Source organism: Rhinopithecus roxellana, chromosome 3 (assembly GCF_007565055.1).
Source record: "Rhinopithecus roxellana isolate Shanxi Qingling chromosome 3, ASM756505v1, whole genome shotgun sequence".
Lineage (NCBI taxonomy): Eukaryota > Metazoa > Chordata > Mammalia > Primates > Cercopithecidae > Rhinopithecus > Rhinopithecus roxellana.
In genome coordinates this window covers 23553248-23575870 of record NC_044551.1, presented here as the reverse complement: position 1 = coordinate 23575870, position 22623 = coordinate 23553248, and the positions used below count along the sequence as shown (strand labels likewise).

Here is a 22623-nt window from a genome sequence, read left to right as displayed (position 1 = left end):
AGGTCGCATCCGGGTAGGAGGCCACTTTTGGAGACATCAAATAAGATGAACATGGAAAGACACGAAAATCTAACATCTCAGATTGGGAAGAAGAAAGCCCAGAGCATGTTTAGAGCATATTACCTTCAGATACCATTTGCTGGAAGCCTAGGAGAATCAAGGAAATAAGGCTGGAACGACAGCCTGGAGCCAATGCAGGAAGGATAATTGTAAATCTCAAAACAATGTTAAGTAGGTTGTTTTGCCATAACTTTTTAAGCAGAAAAGTATATAATCCAGATGATCTAAGAGGTCACATAATTACAGACAAGGAAATTGCAGGCAACAGGAACACGTGTTTAGCAATGTTTTAACAGATAAAGAGACACCTAGGATGCCTTAGGAGGAGACAGTCTGCCTACCTCATCTCAACAGACTCTACATAGATCATAGACACAAGGGGTTTTTAAAGGAGAAAACAAAAGAAGGGAGGCAGCCTGGTTATACCTCCAGAAGAATGCAAGTCAAACCTCAGTGCAGGCTGCTTTCTGCTGTTCTTGCCCCAATCAGCAATCAATAAATGAAGCTGAAGGTTCTAGTGGGCACTCACATTCTCTGGCCCTACAGCAAGCCACTAGAGGGGAAGGCATGTGAGGTGAGGGTGACAGAAGCAGCCACCATGCCCTTTCCTTTGTCTCCTGGAGCTATCCAGCCCAGTGAAGAAATCTGGGTTTAGCTCCTGTCTGCCTATGCAATGTCCAGCTGCCAACCAGAATCATCTCTGATGTCACAACAGATGAATCAGATTTTGACATCATCCCACAATACCCTGAGGAGGTGGTGATGGGGGAAGAATGGACTTCTTTTTCAATGAATGCTGTGGTGACTTGAGTACAACACATGAAGAATTCCAGAAAAGGGCCACTTTTGAAGTCAGCGGTGAATCAGAGGTTTTCTGACCCTCTCCAGTGCCTTCTATGAAAAAGAGTTCAAATCTGGCTTCAGTTTGTCCCTTACGCTTTTCCGGAATCCCTCGACATTCCCTGCTGTTTTTCCCGGGCACCGTATGGCCTGTGACATTTGCTGGGACTCACACACGGCGTCCAACCTCCTTGCTCCCAGCGATGACTCCTAGGAACTTCCCAAGTACCAGAGCGATGCAGGCTCTGACACGCGAGGGCGGGAGGGCGGGGGGGGGGGGGGGGTGGAGGATGAACGGGGAAGCGGAAGGGAAGGAGAGAGAGAGGGGACCTGGGTGTAGAGAGGGCCCAGGGCAGCATGAGCCAAGCTAGGGCGGAGCAAGGGGTTCGTCTCAGCAACGTGATCGGTGTCAGCCTTTCCCTCCCTTCAACGCTCCATTGGTGCTGCTGGAACTCGGAAGACTGCTAGACAGACATCCTCTAGGGCGCTCTCCCTGACTGCGCTTTTAAGCACTCTTTTCTGGATCAACAGTAGTTTGCTAGTACAAATCCAAGCCCACCATCTCGTTGCTTCTCCTGTCTCTAAAACCTGTGCCCGCGCTCAGGCCCCAGGTGACAGACGTTTTCCAGTCTACATTGCACGGGGCTAAGCCTCTGGGAGGCAGAGCTCACGAAAGCGTGCGCCGCCTCTGGGAAAGCTGAACTCAGGACAGCATCCTCTCCGTGCGCTCACCGCTGCGCACCCAGCAGTGCGGTCTCCTCAGATTTAATGCTGGCTTTAAGAGTGGGACTGTGAAGGTGGCTGGGCACTGGAATTTGTGGTTTTAAAAGTTGTTGACACCTACTAGAAAGTGCTAGAGGACCCTTCAGCCCCTAAGGTGCCCCTAGTCACCAAGAGTAGGCGCTTTTCCTGAAATTGATATGAGAATTTGAAAAGTAGGATTTTTGAGAACAAGGCACATCAGATCTTTCCCCATTTATTTCAACCTCTTATCGTTCCTGCCCCTAAGGTTCTGGTCATAGTTGCACATTTAATGCTTTCACATGAAGTGCTGTTGAAGACTGAGACTGCACTCACCCTCCAAAGCATCCCATAAGTAAGCACAGTTTCTTACTAGCCAAGGAGAAGGGAAAGCATTAGTTGAAAGTGGCCACACGAAATTCTCAAAGATGTTCAGGATGCACGGGACAGTATGCAAGGACTCCAAATCCTTACAGTGGCTGCTGGTTTCAGAAGGTGTTTCTCCCAAATAATAGAAAGGATTGGTCACTGAAACACCCTGTGGGAGAAAGACACTGTTATCCATTTCTTAAAGGACATTAACACATATAAAGAGTTTAAGGCAAAGTAAAAAGGAGGAAGGTGAGGGAAATTCCTGATGACTTTACTAATGTTAAAATTCCATAGATTTAGCTACTCCTTTTTTTTTTTTTCCTTTCACATCATCAATTCAGAATTCTATAAAGGAAGAAAATGACATGGTAGAAAATCATTGGCCTAGGAGGAAAGAGCCCGTAGGCGTTTAGGTGTTATATATCTGCAGCCAGAATGCTCTGGAGCATCAGGGAGACTCCAACTTAAGACAACAGCATGGGTGAATAAGGGCTTCCTGGGGACTGGAAATGAGAGGAAAACCTGGTGCTTGAGCACTGACCCCTAAGGCAGGCCTTACAGATCTAGAGGCAATTCAGCCTTGGTGGGAAGAGTTTAGTGTGAAACTGGGGTGGAATTGGGTTTCCACGTATATTCCCTTTTGCCTTACCATGTGTTCTGTCAGTTTCTTTCAGGAAATTCTTCATCTTTCAACTTGTAGGGCTGGTGCTAACTTATGACTTCACTAATTGTGACTTTGAGAAGATTGAAGCAGACTATCTCAGTACTATTTCTAAAGACCTGATTACATATATGAGTGAGGTAAGTGAAGAAACTTTTTTAAAACGAATGTATTTTCATCAGAAGAGTAGGCATACACACACTCTACAATTTAACTTTGTAGGAAAGAAAAATAATTTGGAAAAAATCATGGTCCCACATTTTGTCAAGAATTCTTACAAGTGGCATCTAAAATGATTATCTAGAAACTGGCACATTCTAAGTGTGCAGATGCTGATGAGGAGCAGGTATTTATAGGAGCATGCATCAAGGATGTCTATCCTCTGCTAAAGTGCTGCTCTGACTATGCTATAAAAAGACTACCAGGGGAAAAGAGCTTAAGAAAGAGGAGTAAAAGGGAGATAATTCTCATGAGCTAAACTTTAAGGATTGATGTTGTGCTCCAGGTCTCTCCAGTGTTTTAGATGTTTCAGGATGCTACTTATTACAGAATATGGTGTACTTGGAATTTTTTAACATACAGTAGTAATCATTTTCCTGATTAACCTAATTTCTAGATAGAGTTTGCATTCATGAATAGCCACAGTACAGATGTGGACATCCAAAGAATGGCATTATTACTCACCAGCATAGTACTATGTGCAGTCGTGGCTTGAGGGAAAGGAGCAGGAGGTCTCCCTCTGAGACCTGAACCTTTTGGTGTGGTTTTGAGCACTAGCCAGCACTACTAAAGACTATTTCACTGCCTTGTCAATGACATAGGAAACAGGTACTTGAGTGGAAACTGTTTTCAGAGCACCTTTAAAGCCTGGGAGCAAAGGGTGGAAGGATGATTTTCCTGTGGACTTAAAAGTCTTTACCCTCCTTGTCGTATTTTTCTTTCTTCCAGACCAAAAGTACCGACTTCAACAACACTGTCTCCTGTAGCAATCGGGTGAGTAGAGAGGTCAGTGCTGCTGGCTTTCTCCAGGGAGACGCCAGGCATTTTGGAGAGGGAGTATCCTGCGATGTGCAGAACCCCGGGAGGTGCCTGGGCTCCGGGACGCAGCCGCCGGGGATAGGGGACATCTAGGCTGCCAGCTCGGGGCTGCGCCCAGCTTGGGACAACACTTCTGTCCCAATTTAGGGAAAGGAAGTCTCTATCCGGAGGAAAGGCAAATTGGGAACTGGGATGAGGGAACTTTGTCGGGGCACCACCTGCGGGGGTCCGGCGCTCCGCACTTGGGCTCGGGTTTTTGGCAGCCTCCGCCCCCTGGAGACTTGGGCGGAGCGCAAGTGACAGTCTTTTCGCCACCAGTGCCCTCCGCCACCCTCGCCACGCCCCTGCTCCCCCGCGGTTGGTTCTTCCTTGCTCTACTCAACCGTGACCTCTTCGCTCTTACTCTCGACTTATGCACCCGCTCCTCCCCGACCTTCCTCCGCTCGCCTTTCACTCAGTTCTCACCAACTCTCTCTCTCTTCTTTTTTTCTTTCTGGTGTTTTCTCCTTTTCTCGTAAACTTTGCCGCCTATGAGCAGCCACACTGCCTTACTGAAATCCAGAGCCTAACCTTCAATCCCACCCCCGGCTGCGCGTCGCTAGCCAAGGAAATGTTCGCCATGAAAACTAAGGCTACCCTCGCTCTCTGGTGCCCAGGCTATTCGGAAACTCAGGTAAGCCGGAAGCCTCAGACGCTTGCTTTGTACCTTGGGACTAACCTCAAATTAAACTGGGGCTTTTGTGCAGAAGTCGTTCTCTGATTTTTATTTAGGTTTTATCTTTCGAAGAGCAAACGAGCCGGGTAAAAGTAGTAGGATGTCAATTAGACCCACGTTGATACCCGGACTCAAACTCACCTATTTCTAGGGTTCTGATACTGTTTGGGCTGAATTATGGTTCTAAACCTTACGGCAATGTTTCAAGGTATGTTGAGTGAGCCTCCTATATCAGAATGTTTGATTGTTGGAGCATAAGAGTATGGCTATTAAAAATGCCAATTCCCAGGGACTCAACCCAGACTTTCAACATCAAAATCTCAAGTTATGGGGCTCCTTAAGAGATTCTTGTCCAGTCCAAAGTCTGAGCAACACCGCTTGTTCTAATCACTTAATTATTGCGTGCTTATTTACTAAAATGTTACATTATACATAAAATCTCTATCCTATGTTTGCTTAATTGCTTGTATGGATGCTGTTGCTGTCTCTTTACATATTTTTGCACAGGTAGTTATCTGCATTTGAATGCTTGTGTAGCATTAAATATGGACATAGTGTAGTGGAAAGTTAGGCGTAGGAACTCTGGAGACAACCTGCCTGACTTTGAATCCTGGCCCTATAACTTCTGTGAAGACTTAGTTAAATTACTTAGCCTCTGTATACTGTAGCTTCATGGGTAAAGTAAGTATCATATCAGTTAGTCTTATATAGGTTGTTTATGAGGATTAAATTAGTCAATACATGTAAATGCAGTTGGAACAGTGCCTGGCACACAACAGGCATTCACTATGCATTTCAGTCAGCAAGTAGAGAATTTATCTTCAGGATGACAAGTTTAAGAAACAGAGAGTGACAAGTGCAGATATGTATGATTGCTCCTTATTAATCTAGTAGACTTTATATGTCTGCAATCTAGGTAGATGGACAAGACTGCTTTTTTTTTTTTTTTTTTTTTTTTTTTTTTTTTTTTTTGACAGTCTTGCTCTGTCACCTAGGCTGGAATGCAGTGGCACAATCTCAGCTCACTGCAACCTCCGCCTCCTGGGTTCAAGTGATTCTCCTGCCTCAGCCTCCCCAGTAGCTGGAACTACAGGCACCTCCCACCACGCCTGGCTAATTTATGTAGTTTTAGTAGAGACAGGGTTTCACCATGTTGGCCAGGCTGGTCTTGAATTCCTGACCTTGTGATCTGCCCACCTTGGCCTCCCAAAGTGCTGGGATTACAGGCGTGAACCACCATGCCCGGCCAAGACTGTCACTTTTTAGAAACTGAGGATTGAAGCCATAGGGCTGATCTGGGTTGAGCTTGAATTAGAAACTCAATACCAGACAGCCATATGAGAAATCTATTTGGCTTCATGCCTTCTTATGAAGGAGTGACTGGCAAATCTACAGATGGCCACAATAAAATTCATTCAAATAAGGAGCACAAACAAAAAACTAGATAAAGTTCTTGGACAGCATGTGAGAAAGGGAGAGTCTGGAGAAATTTATTTCAGTCATCTCTCAAGCCCAAATGGAGAGTCTAAGACTAATGATAGTTATGATTTTGTAGATTTTTGTAAGATTTGTGCTTAATAACCCTGTGACTTTATTAATCTGCAAATGATATGTCTAGGAGACCCAGTGTACTACTCAAAGTTAATTCAGATAAAGTTATATGCTGGAATCCTCTTTAAAATAAGCCTTCAGATGTCTGTGGCACATCTAGACAGTGAGGCAGGGGAGGGGGAAGGATGGGGAGCAGGAGCATGCATTTTGGGTTCAAAAAAGAGATTAGGTTTACTGAATTACATCTATAAGGAGGTATAAGATAGCTCTTACCCATGAGGAACTTGAGATCTTGTCGGGGAGATCTTGAAATCAGCAATTTATTCATTTACTTAATCACTCAACAAATATTCAGTGTTTCCTATGATTAAGACTCAGTGCTATGGGGAATACCTATGATGCAATATAAAGAAAAGCATGTTAAGTGAGAGCCAAGTTAAATGACACATACTCTTAAGCACTGGAAGACTTTCCAAAACCAAGGTCTGAGTAAATAGTGGAGGCTTTTTGAAGGAGGTGGTGGTTGGCCTTGAAGCAAAAGTAGGTGGGTAGAGAAACAGGAATTCATTCCCCTGCAGAAGGCACATACTAGCACATAGTAAGCAGGTGCTTTGGAAATACACTGAAAGATGGATTTGCATAGAGAAGGCAATAAAACCTGCACTCAACAGTTACTAAAGATAGTGAAAAGTAATTTTGACTATTGATTCTCATATTCTACAGATAAATGCTACTCAGGCAATGAAGAAGAGGAGAAAAAGGAAAGTCACAACCAATAAATGTCTGGAACAAGTGTCACAATTACTAGGATTGTGGCGTCGCTTCATTCGAACTTTACTGAAAAAACAGTAAATCATCTTTATTATGGTCATATTTCAAAGCACCAAAATAAATCATCTTTATTAAGTAGATGAAACATTAACTCTAACTGTGACACAGAAGATCACAAATAGTTATCTTTTAATTACAGAAGAGTTTCTTAACTTATTTTTCTAAGTTTTTATTGTTTAATATAAATTTATAATGCAGGGGAAGTATTACTCCTCAAATGTTGAGGGAAGCTTCCATAACATTGATAAGTGGCTTCATGGCAGTAATTCTCAGCCATAATTGCATAAGCATTACTCAAGAGGAAAATCCAAAAGTGTAGCAGGAGAACTCTTTTCCTTGAAAAAGGAAAAATATTGAACTAAATGATAGCACCTAAACTTACGTTTAAAAGGCAGACATTCCTTCTACATGTAATGACACTTCTTGTGTTAAACTAAAAATTTACAAGAGAAGAAAGTGAAAGCAAATGGGGTTTCACAAATAGCTGTAAATATAGTGAAGCAATTTGAAATAATTTTCAAGCAAAATATTGTGAAAGTATTCTAAGCCAAGTTTTAAATATTATCTAACAGACAAGAGTGGCATATAATAAGTAGATCCTGAGAAGTACCTTTGCCACAGCTACTATAAATATATATAGAGAGAATGTACTTTAATTTATTTTGTGAATGCTTTTGAAAATGTATATGTTCCTTTGTAATTGACACTATATATTTCTTAATAAAATAATTCTCAAATTTGTTTCTTACGAATCATCTTTCAAATCTAGTTAGTAGACAATTTGCACACATACTTTTCTAAAGGACATTATTTTTCTTCAGGATTTTACCTGTACTTATCCTTAGAGTCCAATGACTGCTCCCCTTCATACCTGTTGGCCCTGCCTATAGGAGAGAATATTTGGAGATAGGCAGCTTCAGGACGCATTGCAGTCATCCTTTTCTTAAATTATGTCACTAGTCTTTTCTTGTTTCCCCTCTTGAACTTTCCTCACACCTGGAAGAAACAAAGTAGGCAAAAGTGAACAGGGGATGTCAAATCTATTCTTGAATTCCCACTGCAAGCTAGAGCCATCGGCACCCTCTCACTCACCTTCCACTCAGAATCCTCCAAACACCAGTGGGAAGGGCAACCCTGGCCATAGAACCTAGACCAAAATAGAGCACGTGGTAATGCACTGATTTTTCCCAGGAGTAGACATGCTCCTCTACTACTCCCCTGAGGGTTAGTTGGGGCTAAACCATGACAGAAGTGGGGAAGTTCAATGTCCTCAAATCCATCTTACCTACCAACAGGTAAGAGGAAGCTTACATTATATGTCCAGTAAGCATTTAAAGGGCACTCACTGTGGAACAAGCCTTCAGCCAAACACTGGGGATAGAAAAGTAAGACTCAGCCTTTTTCCAGAGAAGCTCAGGATGTAGCTGAATAGGCAATTTCTTTTGTACTGAGGAAAATCAAGACATGCCTGCTTTCTAAAAATCTTCCTCTGAAGACCCGACCCAAGCCCTTAAATGCCATTATAAGAGAAATTTCTTTAAGTCTACTAACTCCATTTTAGTAGGGATTCACTGACTAGATTTTACTGAACTATGAAAATAAATACGCACAATTTTTCACAAAATTTTGGGCCCAATTCCCCTAAAAGAATTGAGGATTAGGGAGAAAGGAGACAACTCAAAGTCATCCCATTAAGTGCAGTTTCTTTGAATCTTCTGCTTTATCTTTAAAAAACTGTATAATTTATATATTTTATTCTATGTATTCCATAGATGTCTTAATATAAAATTAGTCATTTAAATTACATTGTCAATTAAAAGGAATGGGCAAGAGGATGCATCATATTAATTTAGTAAGAACTTTCCCAAATGTTGTAACAATGTGGATCATATATCTCTGTTTTTTAAATGTACTCAGGCTTTCTTGGTGGACTAGTATAGTATACAGTCAGTTATGTCAATGTTTCATGGTCAATAAAAGGAAGTTGCAAATTCTGATTTAAGCATATAAAGTTGGATATATTCATATTGAGACGACATGGTTAGTTATGCTATTTATATAATCTATATTCTCACTTTTGTCTCCTTCATTCAGAGGCTAAGACTGCTGTATGAAAGTCTACTGCTGGCCAGTCGTGGTGGCTTATGCCTGTAATCCCAGCACTTTGGGAGGCCAAGGTGGGCAGATTGCAAGGTCAGGAGATCGAGACCATCCTGGCTAACAGGGTGAAACCCCGTCTCTACTAAAAATACAAAAAATTAGCTAGGCATGGTGGCGGGTGCCTGTAGTCCCAGCTACTCGGGAGGCTAAGGCAGGAGAATGGTGTGAACCCGGGAGCCGGAGCTTGCAGTGCGCTGAGATTGGGCCACTGCACTCCAGCCTGGGCGACAGAGCAAGACTCCGTCTCAAAAAAAAAAAAAAAAAATACAAGAAAGTCTACTGCTGATATAATTCTTTATTTCTTTGTATCCATAAAGTTCTGCTTTCTTGTTGCTGATACTATTTTTATCCAATGCCTAAAAAAATCAATGGAGCCACTGATTGATAATTGTACCCTTACCATTACAACATTTCCACATCTTATTTGCCAAGTAATCTATGCTCTCTATTAAACTCTTTCTGGGTCTCTTTGCTTTTGATATTTCTTATACATACCATGTCATTTTAGTGTGTGGAGGTGGGGAGCAAGAGGTTTGGAGGAGAGGGAGTGGATGAATTCCAAACTAAGGCATGTTTACTTTTAGTGCTGTTGCTGCATTTTTATGTTTTCTATTTTCATAGTTCCACATTATTTGTATAATTTTAACCTAAAAACAGGTCTTTACATTTATTCCTTTTAACCATTTCTTACTGGTTTTTGTCCTATCCCCTCAGCATGTTGATATCTTGAGAGTTTGGATCTTGGTTCTATTATTACATAACTCTCCCTCATAGGCTTTCTATTGCTTAATTCAGTTTTTGAAAAAAGGTTGACCAAGACAGGACTAAGCCCCTCCTTATACCGTCAAAGGAGGCAACTCTATATGCTGGTAAAGTTATTTGTCAATGTTCTTTGTTAAAAAAGAAAAAGAAAAAAGCTCCTTTAACTTTTAAGAATAAAATATCAATTTTTCACTCTATCCATATCAAAATAAAGGTGAGGGGAAATTTATCAAATGCTTTACTGAAGTCAAAACCCATACCAAACCTACAGATCAAATAAATTTATCAAAAAATGGGAGTTTTAAAATATTTCAATTATATTCCTTTCTAAATCTTACAAGCCAAGTCTCTGAGAATTATACCAAACAATAACATTAAACTGATCTGAGATTTTTTAGTATTCCCTCCTTTTTATTATTCAACAGTACTAGGTTTTTTCAAATGTTTTTGTTCTAGCTGTAGCTTTAAGAATATCTGTTGACTTTCATCTGGCATTGTACTTTGTAAATACACCTATACTTCTTGATACCCAGTATTTACAGATTACCAAATAATACAGTTTCACTGATGATTATCATGCAAAAGTTATTTATGTCTAAACACAAAGGATAATAGCTCATAAACAAAGTTAATTGCAAATTGAATTTTTTGAGTCTCAGGTTCTACATTTCTAAAATAAGGTGATGCTTCCTACATTATAGGGTTATTATTAGAAATAAAGTACATTATAAAGTCCTTGGCAAATGGTAAGGAAAATACTTTAAATTTAGTTATGTGAATGCCTGTTTGTAACCATTATAAAGATTAGGAATAAAGACTGTTACAGAGCCTGTCAGATAACTTTATTTTTAGTTTTCTGTCTAGAACTGCTTTGTGGCAATAGAAAGAAAGTTGAAAAGTTTAAGCACACAGTTACTGACAGCCTGGCAATTTTGAACTCTACCAAGATAGCAGAGTTCATAAGACAGAGTACCAAAAAAAAAAAAAAAAAAAAAAAAAAAAAAAAGAGTACCTCAGGTGAGAGGTGCACACAGAAAGAAGCTCAGAGACCTGTAGGGATATCTATTGCATATTTAGCTGAGTATTTTTCAGCACATGGCTGAAAACTCACATGGCTATGAGAAAACTACCCAATACTAGGGAAAGAGTCATTTGAAAGGTTAGAGGGAATAGTGCCCATTACTTACCCAAAGCCAGGAAAATTGCCTATTTTCATCAACTAGAATGGAATATCTCACAACTAATTAGGCACTGTATTGGGCACTCAGGAGAGTCTTACTTTAGTAATAAATAATACTTAGCCCAAGGCTAATTGCTGCAATAATCCAGCATTAGAAATCTTAAAAGTAAGACTTGAAAGAATCAAACTGTTTCCAAGTAAGTTAGCTGCATCCTACAATAAACTTCAAGAATATCTGTAGAAATAAAAAATACCCAGGACCCAAAAAGAAAAAATTCACAATATTTTGTATACAATTAAAGATTATTAGACATGAAAAAAGTGAGAAAATACAACACATGATGAGGGGAAAAAGTGAAACTGATTCAGAGCTAACATCGAAGTTAGAATTAGCAGACAAGGACATTAAAATGGTTATCGTAACTATATTCAGTATGTTCAAAAAGTTAAATATAGACACAGAATACATAAAGAAAATCCCAGTCCAACTTCTAGATATGAAATCTGCAATGTGTGAAATGAAATGCACAGTGAATGGTAATCATGAGAGATTAGATGCTGCAAAAAATAAGATTAGTAAACTTGAAGACATACCAAGGGAAACTATCCAAAATGAAACACAGAAGGAAAACCATAACTTAAAAATGAAAAGACCATCAGTGAGCTGTAAAACAACTGCAAGTGCCTAATATACATGTAATAAGTCCCTTATGCAATGAAGAGGTACAGAAAAAAAAAATAAGAAGAAACAGTGGTAAATTACCAAACTTTATAAAAATTCTAAACCCACAGTTCCAAGAAGCTCAATGAAGCACAAGAAACAAATAAAACTACGTTAATGCCCATCATAATTGAATTGCTCAAAACCAGAAAATCTTAAAAGCAGCCAATGGAATTGTAAAGACCTTCAGCATGTTCTTCTTAGAACTTCCTCTCCAGAGCACTTCGACCCTTTCTCCTGTACTTCGTATATAGTATTTCATGAACAATATCATGATATAAGTAGAAACAAATTTTATGTTGATTGGCCTTAATTATTGATTTCTACCTGTTAGCTTCTGTTTAAGTAGGAGGGTGGGAAGATTCTTTTCCATTCTCCGCTATTCTTGAAGTAAAGACAAGGATTGTCATAAATGAAACCAACACTTACTGAGTAGTTTTATCAGTTGTTTTTTCTTATACTACCTTATGAAATCTTTGTAACAATCCTGTGAGCTATGTGCTATCCCCATGTTATAGATGCAAGAAAAGGCTCTGAGTAAAATATCCAGTGTAGCAAAACCAGTATGTGTAATATCTGGCTGATTCCAAAGTGTACACTTTCCATTACTTGAGATTAAAGTTTGAGATTTTAAAATAAAAAATGCCTTCTACTAAGTGGAAATTATCCTCATTACGTAACTAATAGATGTTGTAGTTGTCTCCTCAACATGGATTCTACCACTTCTTAATTTTGCATCTATTTCCCCATCCACCAGAGGACTTTAGGGATTAATCCCAGCTCCTGGAGTGGATCTGGATTAGTCTAACCCAGTCTGGGTGTCCCAATATCCTTGCTTGGAGTTAATAGAGGTAACCAGGCTAATATTGATAAGCATATTGATAAGCAAGTACCTTGACTCCGGTCTTATTCAGGATAAACATATGGGCACATTTGGTGATGAACAATAAGCATAAGGTTTTTGTGGGGAAACTCTGAAAAAATGTTTCCTCACTTAAAAAAAAAAAAAAAAAAAAGTAGAGTGATAGTCTTCCCCTCTCATGAGATACAAAGAAGCATGCAGTGGCAATTACAATTAGCAATTATCCCAAACCCAGGATTGAGATGAAGCCGTGAATGGCAGAGAAATAAGATGGGAAGAGCCTGAAGTTTTAAATATATAATTACACAAGTAGATTAATCAACCTTGCTCTTACCCTCCTTTTGATTTTCCATTCTGTGAGCTACTTAAGTAAAGGTTTTGTTTTTGTTTTTCTGTGTGGGTAGTTATTGTTTCTTACCGATTAATGCTACAACTTACCTGAATGCCAAGACAAGGCAAATTAATCTTGATTTAATTTGAAGTGGTAATAAAGGATGAGCAAGAGGAAGGTAGGCCCCAATATCTTAGGGAACAAGCCAAAACTTGTGACCTGGGATAGTAGGGATACAGGAAAAGTACACATGTAAAGAGTATGTCATCCTTTGGCATATTTCACATTGTTCCCTGCTGTGACTTGAATATGTATCCTATCCAAAATTCAGGTTGAAGCTTAAATCCCCATTGTATTGGGGGAAGTGATTAAATCCCGAGGGCTCCACCCTCATGAATGGATTAGTTCCTTATAAAAAGGGTGGAGGAAGCTAGCTTAGTCTCTTCTGTTCTTCCCATCTTCCACCATGTGAGGACACAATGTTCATCTCCCTTTGCCCTTTCTGACATTTCTGCTATGTGATGACACCTAGAGAGTGCTATGTATGAGGAACAGACTTTCACCAGACACCAAACCTACTGGCACCTAGATTTTGGACTTCCCAGCCTCCAGAACTGTGAGAAATAATTTCTGTTGTTTACAAATCCCCCAGTCTCAGGCATTTTGTTAATAGCAGCACAAATGGGCTAAGAAACTTTCTATAAACAACTCTCATGTCAAGAGATTATTGCCTTGGCAACTGAAGCTGAGATGCCACTTTTCAAGATGGTGCTCATAAATGCAGTATTTGTATGCCTCTATACCCTTTCCTCTTCTACTCTCCCTTCTGCTAGCTATTCTTCTTGTGTGGAAGAGAGTGGCAGGACATTGTAAATTGTATTGAGAATGAACTTAGATTGTTTTTGGAGTAGATATGTTAGATATAAAATTTATGGAATGATTCAGGGTATCAAATGGATGTGGAGTTTGAGGAAGATTTGGTAATATCTTAAGAGCGTAGCCCATACTTTATGTTGGTACAATATCTAGCACATAATAGTTCTCAATAGATATGCTGAGTAAAGGAATGAAGGAATTAAAATGAATTAAACGTTAAATACGTGTTTCCCAAGAATAAACTGTTTTAAAGTCCATCATGAGTCAGAAACTGAATTGGCAGCAGCAACTATCAGATAAACTATCTGATTTCTGCCACCTGCTCTGTGCAAAAGGAAAAGGAAACTATCAGTCAATGTCATTGCAACCTATCATTATTCTTCACAGCTTCTTTTTTTTTGAGATGGAGTCTTGCTCTGTCGCCCAGGGTATAGTACAGTGGTGCAATTTTGGCTCACTGCAACCTCTGCCTACCAGGTTCAAGCGGTTCTCCTACCTCGGCCTCCCTAGTATGTGGGACTACAGGCACATGCCACCACGCCTGGCTAATTATTTTTTGTATTTTTAGTAGAGATGGGGTTTCACCATGTTAACCAGTATGGTTTCAATCTCCTGACCTCATGATCCACCCACCTTGGCCTCCCAAAGTGCTGGGATTACAGGCATGAGTTACTGTGCCTGGCCCATAGTTTCTTTTTAAACAACTCTACCCCTTCTTTTCCCCCAAAAAATGCAAAATAAAAATTAAACTTGCATATATTCAATCATCAAATATCCATTGAGCCTTTATTCTGTATCATCCTTGGGCACACAACTAAGAACATGAATAATTTGGAAACCTGAACATCATACTAGAGGATATTTGTCATTTGTGAACCTGTGACCCAGTCCTCACTTTCTGTAATGCAGCTTTAATACTTCTAAAAAGAAAAACAAATGATATATTTTTATTTTTAGATGCTAATTTTCACATATTTCTCCAAAATTCACATAGACTTTCGCTAGGTTGTAATTAGAAGACAAACAAACACCAAATCTCACTGGCTAGCAACAACACTTAATTCTCACTCACATTACAAATTGGCAACCTCAAGTCAGCCGCAGGCTTTATCTACAGACCTTCTCATTTCAGGACCCAGGCTGAAAAAGCACCTCCTATTTGAGACATACCTTTCTCTTTTGGCAACAGAAGAGAGCAAGAGAGTTGGTAGAAACAGACAATGGCTCTTCAAGCATCTGCTGGGACTTGCTGAAAATCATGTTTGCTCATATGCACTGGCCAAAGTAAGTCAAATGCTTCCTATTCCTGCTCCACCATGAAGGATTTGCTACAAGTCTTGGGCAAAGGACAGACAGACACATCTTCTTACAGGAAGAAGTTTAAATATTGGAGACGCTAAGTACACAACTCATTACTTTGGGAGGGAACATGACTAACATAAAAAAAGAGAGAATATTCCACATTTTTAGCATTTTATTACTTAAATGTAGCTTCTTTTTTTTTTTTTTAAACAAATGTTTATTAAGCACCCCTTTTGTTCCAGATACTGTTCTGGGTGCTTGTTATGTATTAATGAACAAAACAGAAAAAAAAAAAATTCTCTACCTTTATGGAGGTTACCCACTAAACTATTAAAATAAAATAAGCCTAATAAATAAGTGAATAGTACAGTGAGACGTTCTTTTCCCCCCTTTTTTAATTTAAATAACGTTTACAAATAATTAGCAACTTGTTCACTTTTAAGTCATACCACAAACATGGCTGAAAATGTGCACTGCTATTGAGAAATCTGGGGTACAAATGAAAGCACGAGTAAGTACAACATGTCAAGGACTAAATAACAAGCTCTCATTCTGTTAGCATCTGCTCCTTAATGATCTTAACATCCAAAGTGTTTGAGGCTCTGTGCCAAGAACTATAAAATAAATCAAGGTTTTTTTTGTTCAAGAATGTATGAGTCAGATATTCAAATTAGCTAACAAGTTACTTTTGTTTCATAATAAAATAATTACATTTTAGAACTGGAAGGAACCCAAGAGAGTACACTGATCTGTGTAGAGACAGACCCTCCTTATCCCTTTCAAGCACAAGTATATTTACATTAGTCACTCAACCCAAATCTGAATAGGCTGCCAAAACATTTTCATAAACGAAGTGAAATGGAAATAAAACAGTAAGATAAGAGGTTATTCCATATGTCAAACTTTGGTCCTGGGCTCTAAGGTCACCACTGTTTTAGTTACCATTCACATGATCAGAGATTGTTCCCCAAACCTACATCTTGGTAAGGCAGTTGGCTCTGGAGGAGTGAGGTGTCTTGACACCCACTTCACTGGAATCAGTCTTCTTTAGCATCCTAATGCACTTAGCTCTAATGAACTGCCCAGACTCCCCTTTGCATTATGATGAGCTCCTCTTTAGAACCCCTACTGTCTGCTTTCGACAGCCAACCTCAAGGAATACTGACTTAATCCAGGGGTCCCAATAACATTTAATATTTATCTTCCTTTTCTGGGAGGAATCTACACTTATCCAAGTTGCCCAAGTGAGCAGTTCCCTTTCCCCAAATAATTAGTTCTACTCCCCAGAGAGTCTATGAGTGAATCCCTCTGTCACCTTTGAAATGTCCCATTATAGTTTTCATCTGTAAATATGTCAGTATGTATCCAAAAGATGAGGATCTTTACGTAATCATAATGCTACTATCACATGCAAAATTAAACATAATTCCTTAATATAATCAGATATCCAATGTTTAAATTTTTCCAGTCTCATGTTTTTGTACATTTTAAAAATCATAAGTTTAAATTGTTTCCATGTCCAAGGCGTCGATCTCTCCTCCAGTCTCCTGGGCGTCGCGCTTCCCTCTTTGCTTCCCGCCATTGCGGTTCCGTCGGAACCTAAGGAGATTACTTCCGCCGCAAAAGAGCTGGAGAACAATGCTAGGCAAGATGCTGGAGACCTTGGCCAACGGAACCAAAGTCACGCCTCTCATGTGAGCTCTGGAGGGAGAACTTTATGTGTTGCACTGAGGACAGTCTCCGGAAACGCGATTCTCAGCGGGCGCCGGAAGCGGTCTTCTGTCTGCAGCTCTAGCAGATGACTGTTCCACTAGACACGCTGAGGGGACTGGATACGTGTTTTCCTTCAGGACCGGAGCTGAGCGGAGCCGGGATCGCGGCGGCAATGGAACGGGCCTCAGAAAGGCGCACGACCAGCGCGCTGTTTGCGGGCTTCCGGGCCTTGGGACTTTTCAGCAACGACATTCCACACGTGGTGCGGTTCAGCGCGCTCAAGCGCCGGTTCTATGTAACAACCTGCGTGGGCAAGAGTTTCCACACCTATGACGTGAGTGACTTCTTTCGTTGACTTCCCAGGAACCACCCTCCTTGGCCTCTCTGTCCTGGAGCAATCCGGTTCACCCTTCCCATCTACCACGGGCTTCCCTTTTTTAACCGCTCCCTGTTCTATTAATATTTCGCCATCCGGTCACATCCACGTGCTGATTTACCACTTGCAGTCCTCCTGGGGCGAGTTTCAGAGGCAGCCTGGCCAAGGGGAAACTGCTAGATAACCCCTCAGTTGTATGGCAGTAATACTTGTTCAGTGAATATTTATTTACTTCCCCTTGAAGGTGGAAACATAATTAAGACAAACCTCTACCCCTTGCATTCTTAATGAGAGAGGAAAACATGCACGCTATTACGTTATTGGTGACACGAGATGGGTTAGAAATTCACTCTAGGTAACATTGGGAGAACCGCAGATGGTGAGATTAATTACCGTTAGGGAAAGTATCTGATAGCAATCAGTTATTTTCAACTAATGCAAAGTGTCTGGCACTGTCACTCTAAGCCTTGCAGCCGTTTCTTTCCAAGATAGGTATCATTATACCGTAGCACCTTTATATAAACTATAAAAGTAAATTTCAGATAAATTATATCAATATTCTACTTCCAAAGAAACCCTGTGGTGAGGAGAGTAACATATTTGCACATTTTATAAAGTTAACAATTTACTTACTGTGCATTGACATTTAGTCATAATAAAGATGGCTTTTAACGTCTAGTCTAGTTCTAACACTGATGATACATTCGTAACATCGTGGCATGTAAATGTTCTTTACCCAGACTGTACACTGCTCAGATTAACCAATGCATTGGGCTATGACCTCTGAAACAGAAAATACTTGGGAGTAAAAAGAAAAAAAAAATGGAGCTAATGAACCTAAGTCACTAATTGGGTCTACAAGTGCTCTATCCCATGACTATGGCTGTATATGCTGTCCCCAGTCAGACTTCCTACAGTCCTACAGATTAGTTTCTTCTGCAGGGGAAACTAGACAAGTTGTGAATAGGTGGTGATAGTGATGGTAGCAGCTATCATGTATTGAGCAATTACTGTATGACTGACCCCATTCTGTTTTACATAAATTTATTCATTGAATCCTCATAACAATCCCGTAAAGTAAATAAATACCTGTTTTACAGATGAAGAATTTGAGGCACAGGAAACTTATTTTTCCAGGGTCATACAGCTAGGGTCAGTAGCCATGATTGGGGTCAGCAAATTACAGTCTGCAAGCCAGTCTAGCCCACTGCTTGGCTTTGTATGACCCAGGAGTTATGAATGATTTTGACATGTTTAAATGTTTGTGAGGGTAGGCTGGGGGTGGGGAGAAGGATATTTCATGACATGAAAACTATGTGAAAATCAAATTTCAGTACCTATAGATAAAAGTTTGATATACCCATGCACATTATTTATGTATTAAGTATGACTGTTTTCATGCTATGATGGCAGAAGTTAGTAATTGCAACAGAGACCACATGCATTGCCTGCAAAGCCTAAAATATTTAATATTTGGCCTATTATAGAAAACATTTACCTACCCCTTCCATTACCACTCCTGGTGAAATATAGTTGAAAATATAAACTTTCCTAGTAATGAAAATTAGGGTAAGTGTCTTTCTTACAAAGGACAGCATAGCAAATATACGTGTGAGGTTATATCTTACTCTTCAGGTGTTAGGTCATTATGATTGTGTTTGTTAATGAAAATATAACCTTTTTTCTTCTTTTAAACAGGTTCAGAAACTTAGTCTGGTTGCAGTAAGTAAGTATGGACTTTATTCTGAATTTATGTACATCTAAAAAATTTTTTTTTATTTTGACATAAATTTTAGACTTATAGAACATATAAGGAAGCCAGGGTAACATGTATGTCTTATAAACTTATATTATCAGCAACAAAAAAGGGTGGCAGGATAGAATCATGTTTTGCTTTCAGTTGTTACGTATCTTTATTTTCTTTAATCTGGAACGGTTCTTTAGACTTTCTTTGTGCTTGATGACATTGACACATTGACATTTTTGAAGAGTACAGGCTCATTTAGAATGTCCTTCAGTTTCAGATTTTTTGACATTTCTTCAGGATTAGATTCAGGTTGTACACTTTGGGAGGAATCACGGTGAATTGTATCAGAAGGCACATGCTGTTGGTTAATTCTGTTCCTGATAGTGATTGGTTAGGAGGCTCTATTTTAAAGTTAGGCCAGGCGTGGTGGCTCATGCCTCTAATCCCAGCACTTTGGGAGGCCCAGGCAGGTGGATCACGAGGTCAGGAGATCAAGACCATCCTGGCTAACACAGTGAAACCCCATCTCTACTAAAAATACAAAAAATTAACCAGGCGTGGTGGCAGGTGCCTGTAGTTCCAGCTACTCAGGCAACTGAGGCAGGAGAATTGCTTGGATCCGGGAGGTGAAGGTTGCAGTGAGCCAGATCGTGCCACTGCACTCCAGCCTAGGCAATAGAGTGATATTCCATCTTTAAAAAAAAGAAAATTAAAAAAAAAATTAAGTTAGTGTTTTGTCCTTTGTAACGAATAAGTATCTTTTGGTAATATGCACTGGGACTATGTAAATATCCTAATACTCTTCAAAGTTAATTACCTGCTGCTTTTAGTATTTTATGATGATACTTGCCTGAATCAGTTATTAATATGGTGGTTGCCAAATGCATGTTGATTATCCTTAATCCAAAAATTTGAAACCCAAAATGCTCCAAAGTCTGAAACTTTTTGAGAGCTAACATGATGTTCAGAGGGAAATATTCATTGGAACATTTCCGATTTCAGACTTTCAGATTAGGAATGTTCACCTGGTTATGCAAATAGTCCAAAATCCAAAAAAATCTGAAATCTGAAACACTACTTGTCTCAGGCATTTCATATAAAGCATAGCTTTTAGTGATTTTCTTTTGCCATCATTCCTTCTGCTGTAAGGAAAAGTTTTCCCTTTTCTCACATTTTGGTATTTCTTTCCAATGGAAGGAATTTTAATAGTAGATTAGAAGGCAGAAGAAAGGCATTGGAACTTAAGTTGAATGCAAAAGTGAATGATAAACCTATAAAACAGGATTATGCAAACAAATCCTAATATGGAATTTGCAGCATGAAAGTACAACAATCCTCTGTCTACTAACTCTCCTGCCCCAAAAGAGGAAATGAAAATGTCAGTGTGACCAGGATACTGAGAAAAGAATCATATGTCATGTGAGAAATGCTAAAGATTGATAGGCGTATTTCCCTTAGGAGTAGGCATATAGAATACCATATGGAATATTTTTGGTTTGGCCCAAAGGGTTGAGTTAGAGATTTAGATTATGAGTTACTTTTAAAATTTTTCTGGCGTTATTAGTGAACTTGATGTTCCAGAAGATATTCACATGGGTCAGGCGTGGTGGCTCATGCCTATAATCCCAGCATTTTGGAAGGCTGAGGTGGGCAGATCACCTGAGGTCAGGAGTTCAAGACCAGCCTGTCTAACATGGCAAAACCCCGTCTCTACTAAAAATACAAAAATTAGCTGGGCGTGGTGCTGCACACCTATAATCCCAGCTACTCGGGAGGCTGAGGCGGGAGAATCAGTTGAACCTGGGAGGCGGATGTTGCAGTGTGCCAAGATTGCATCACTACACTCCAGCCTGGGCGACACAGTGAGACTCCGTCTCTCAAAAAAAAAAAAAAGATGTTCACATGAAGACTGGGTGACTGTCAGAGCTTTGTGTATCAGATGACAGTTTGTTCCAAATAACCTCAAAAAGCTTCTTTTCATTTCTGTAGGATTATGTTTTTATTTCTGCAAATCCTAGACATTCTCTTAGGGAAGGACAAGGTGATTTCCTATCCTTTGTTTGATAGTTACTATTAGATATTTAAAATATTTTAGTCAAAATTTTATACTCTGATTCTCAACTTTGATCTTTATTTTTTTTTAAATTATAACCATGAAAAATGTTATATGTATACTTGAGGTTTCTGGTTAACATCTTAAAAATCCCTGTTTCTTTCATTTGGTATTTGCTAGGTAATTCTGTTCCACAGGATATCTGCTGTATGGCAGCTGATGGCAGATTAGTCTTTGCTGCTTATGGAAATGTTTTCTCTGCATTTGCCCGTAATAAAGAGGTTGGTATCACTAAACTACTTGTTTGCAGTCAGTAGTTGTTTGTTGTGATAGTGGAGGGAACTTTAATTTTGTCATTCTTTACCCGGCACACTCTGGAACTATATAGTGTTCTTTTTTTTCTAATGTATATTCAGTTTTCTGGAGGAAGATAAATTTTCAGAAAAGGCTTACTTAAAACTGGTGCTTTCCTTCAGTTTCTTTGCCCAGAGATGAATATCAGAATAACTTGGAGAGTTTCTTCAAAATTTTTTATGCCCAGTCAGTTCCCATCTCAGGAGTTTTCTGTTTCATATATTTGTAGAGATGGGACATAATGTGTATTATTACGTGTATTTTAAAAATACTTTCCTGGAAAAGTCATGTTTGCACTGCCACTTTATGTGGGGTTGATTATTCATTATGCATAACTTAGCTTTTAACTCTTTTTCTAAAAAGCAGATGCCTGTTCCCTATTTAGAGAAAGCTAGATTCTATGTTTTCTCCACTGCTAAGGAAAGATCTTTTCTGGTCTAAATTTACCAGTTGGTTTCTGAATTTGTCCTGGAACAACTAGGTTGAGAGGTGACCTGGCCTTAATGGTCTAGAATGAAAGGAAATGTAGGAATGGGAATACAAGGATAGCCAAATGATAGTATCACTGTACTTGTCAGGGACTTGGAGTGAGGTGGTTCCCACAGTCTTTCGTCATCACTACCTGTGGCAGAGGAAGGTAACTTATCTGTAGAGTTCTTTAATGGAAGGTGTTCAGATTTTTAGAATTGGAAAAAATGTTCATTTTTGTATTGTTGTTTATAGTTTTTTCCAGGGAGATACATATGATTTACATGAGGAGACTTGATCCCATATGTATATCCTATATGTGGTTCAGATGCAGAGACTTTAATAAAGGACCTTTATGCACAAGTGTGGTCAGGGTTAGGGGAACAAAGTAGGGGTGGGGAGGCATCAGACACTGTCAACTGTAGGAAGTTGTTACCACCCCTAAGGCCAGAGGGCCAAGGAGAAGAAACAGTGTTATTGGAATCTGGTGAGAACTGAAACCATGGAGAAGGGGCTATACTTATGGAGGGATCAGCTACTGTAAGGATCTCTGTCAAAGCAGAAAGGTGTGGAGAAGAAGACCCTATGTCCCCCTTTCCCATCTCATCTGAAAGCCAGTTGGTGATGGAGTCTGTAGAGATCAGCCTTCTGGAATATACCATCTCGCTAGGATATATGTAGTTGCACTGATTGAATTGGGTGAGGGAACTAGGTGTGTGTGCATGCCTCCTCTCTAACCTAAGTTGGAAGACTGAGCTTCAAAGGTCTCATTTGTACTAAATGGACAGTTTACTTCCTTATTGTTGAACTGGCTGAGGGAGCAGATGAACATGCCTAGTTCCTTCATATCTATGCGTTCATCCTAACCTTGAATAATCAAAAGTTGGGGTACATTTCTTAACAGAAGCA

The 22623-nt window shown here is 39.6% G+C and overlaps 2 protein-coding genes across 2 annotated transcripts in view; both read left to right on the top strand.

Annotated features, from left to right (window-relative positions):
* The first annotated feature begins 830 nt into the window (after nt 1-830).
* Nucleotides 831-7550, top strand: TSLP (thymic stromal lymphopoietin). The gene is made up of 5 exons (XM_010358678.2): nt 831-2262; nt 2678-2814; nt 3623-3667; nt 4251-4385; nt 6702-7550. The coding sequence occupies exons 2-5, from the start codon at nt 2806-2808 to the stop codon at nt 6828-6830; spliced, it is 318 nt and encodes a 105-aa protein (XP_010356980.1). The 5' UTR covers nt 831-2262; nt 2678-2805; the 3' UTR covers nt 6831-7550.
* Nucleotides 7551-16745: 9195 nt separating this feature from the next.
* WDR36 (WD repeat domain 36) overlaps nt 16746-22623 on the top strand; it is a 44007-nt gene continuing 38129 nt past the window's right edge. The window contains exons 1-3 of the mRNA XM_030927806.1: nt 16746-17050; nt 18791-18818; nt 21073-21173. Of these exons, the coding sequence (XP_030783666.1) occupies nt 16802-17050; nt 18791-18818; nt 21073-21173 (378 nt within the window). The 5' untranslated portion in view covers nt 16746-16801. The remainder of the gene's footprint in view (nt 17051-18790; nt 18819-21072; nt 21174-22623) is intronic.

Coding starts and splice junctions, on each gene's coding strand:
- TSLP (XM_010358678.2), top strand. Junction 3,668..4,250: donor CTGTCTCCTGTAGCAATCGG/GTGAGTAGAGAG, acceptor GCCTATGAGCAG/CCACACTGCCTTACTGAAAT. Junction 4,386..6,701: donor CAGGCTATTCGGAAACTCAG/GTAAGCCGGAAG, acceptor CATATTCTACAG/ATAAATGCTACTCAGGCAAT.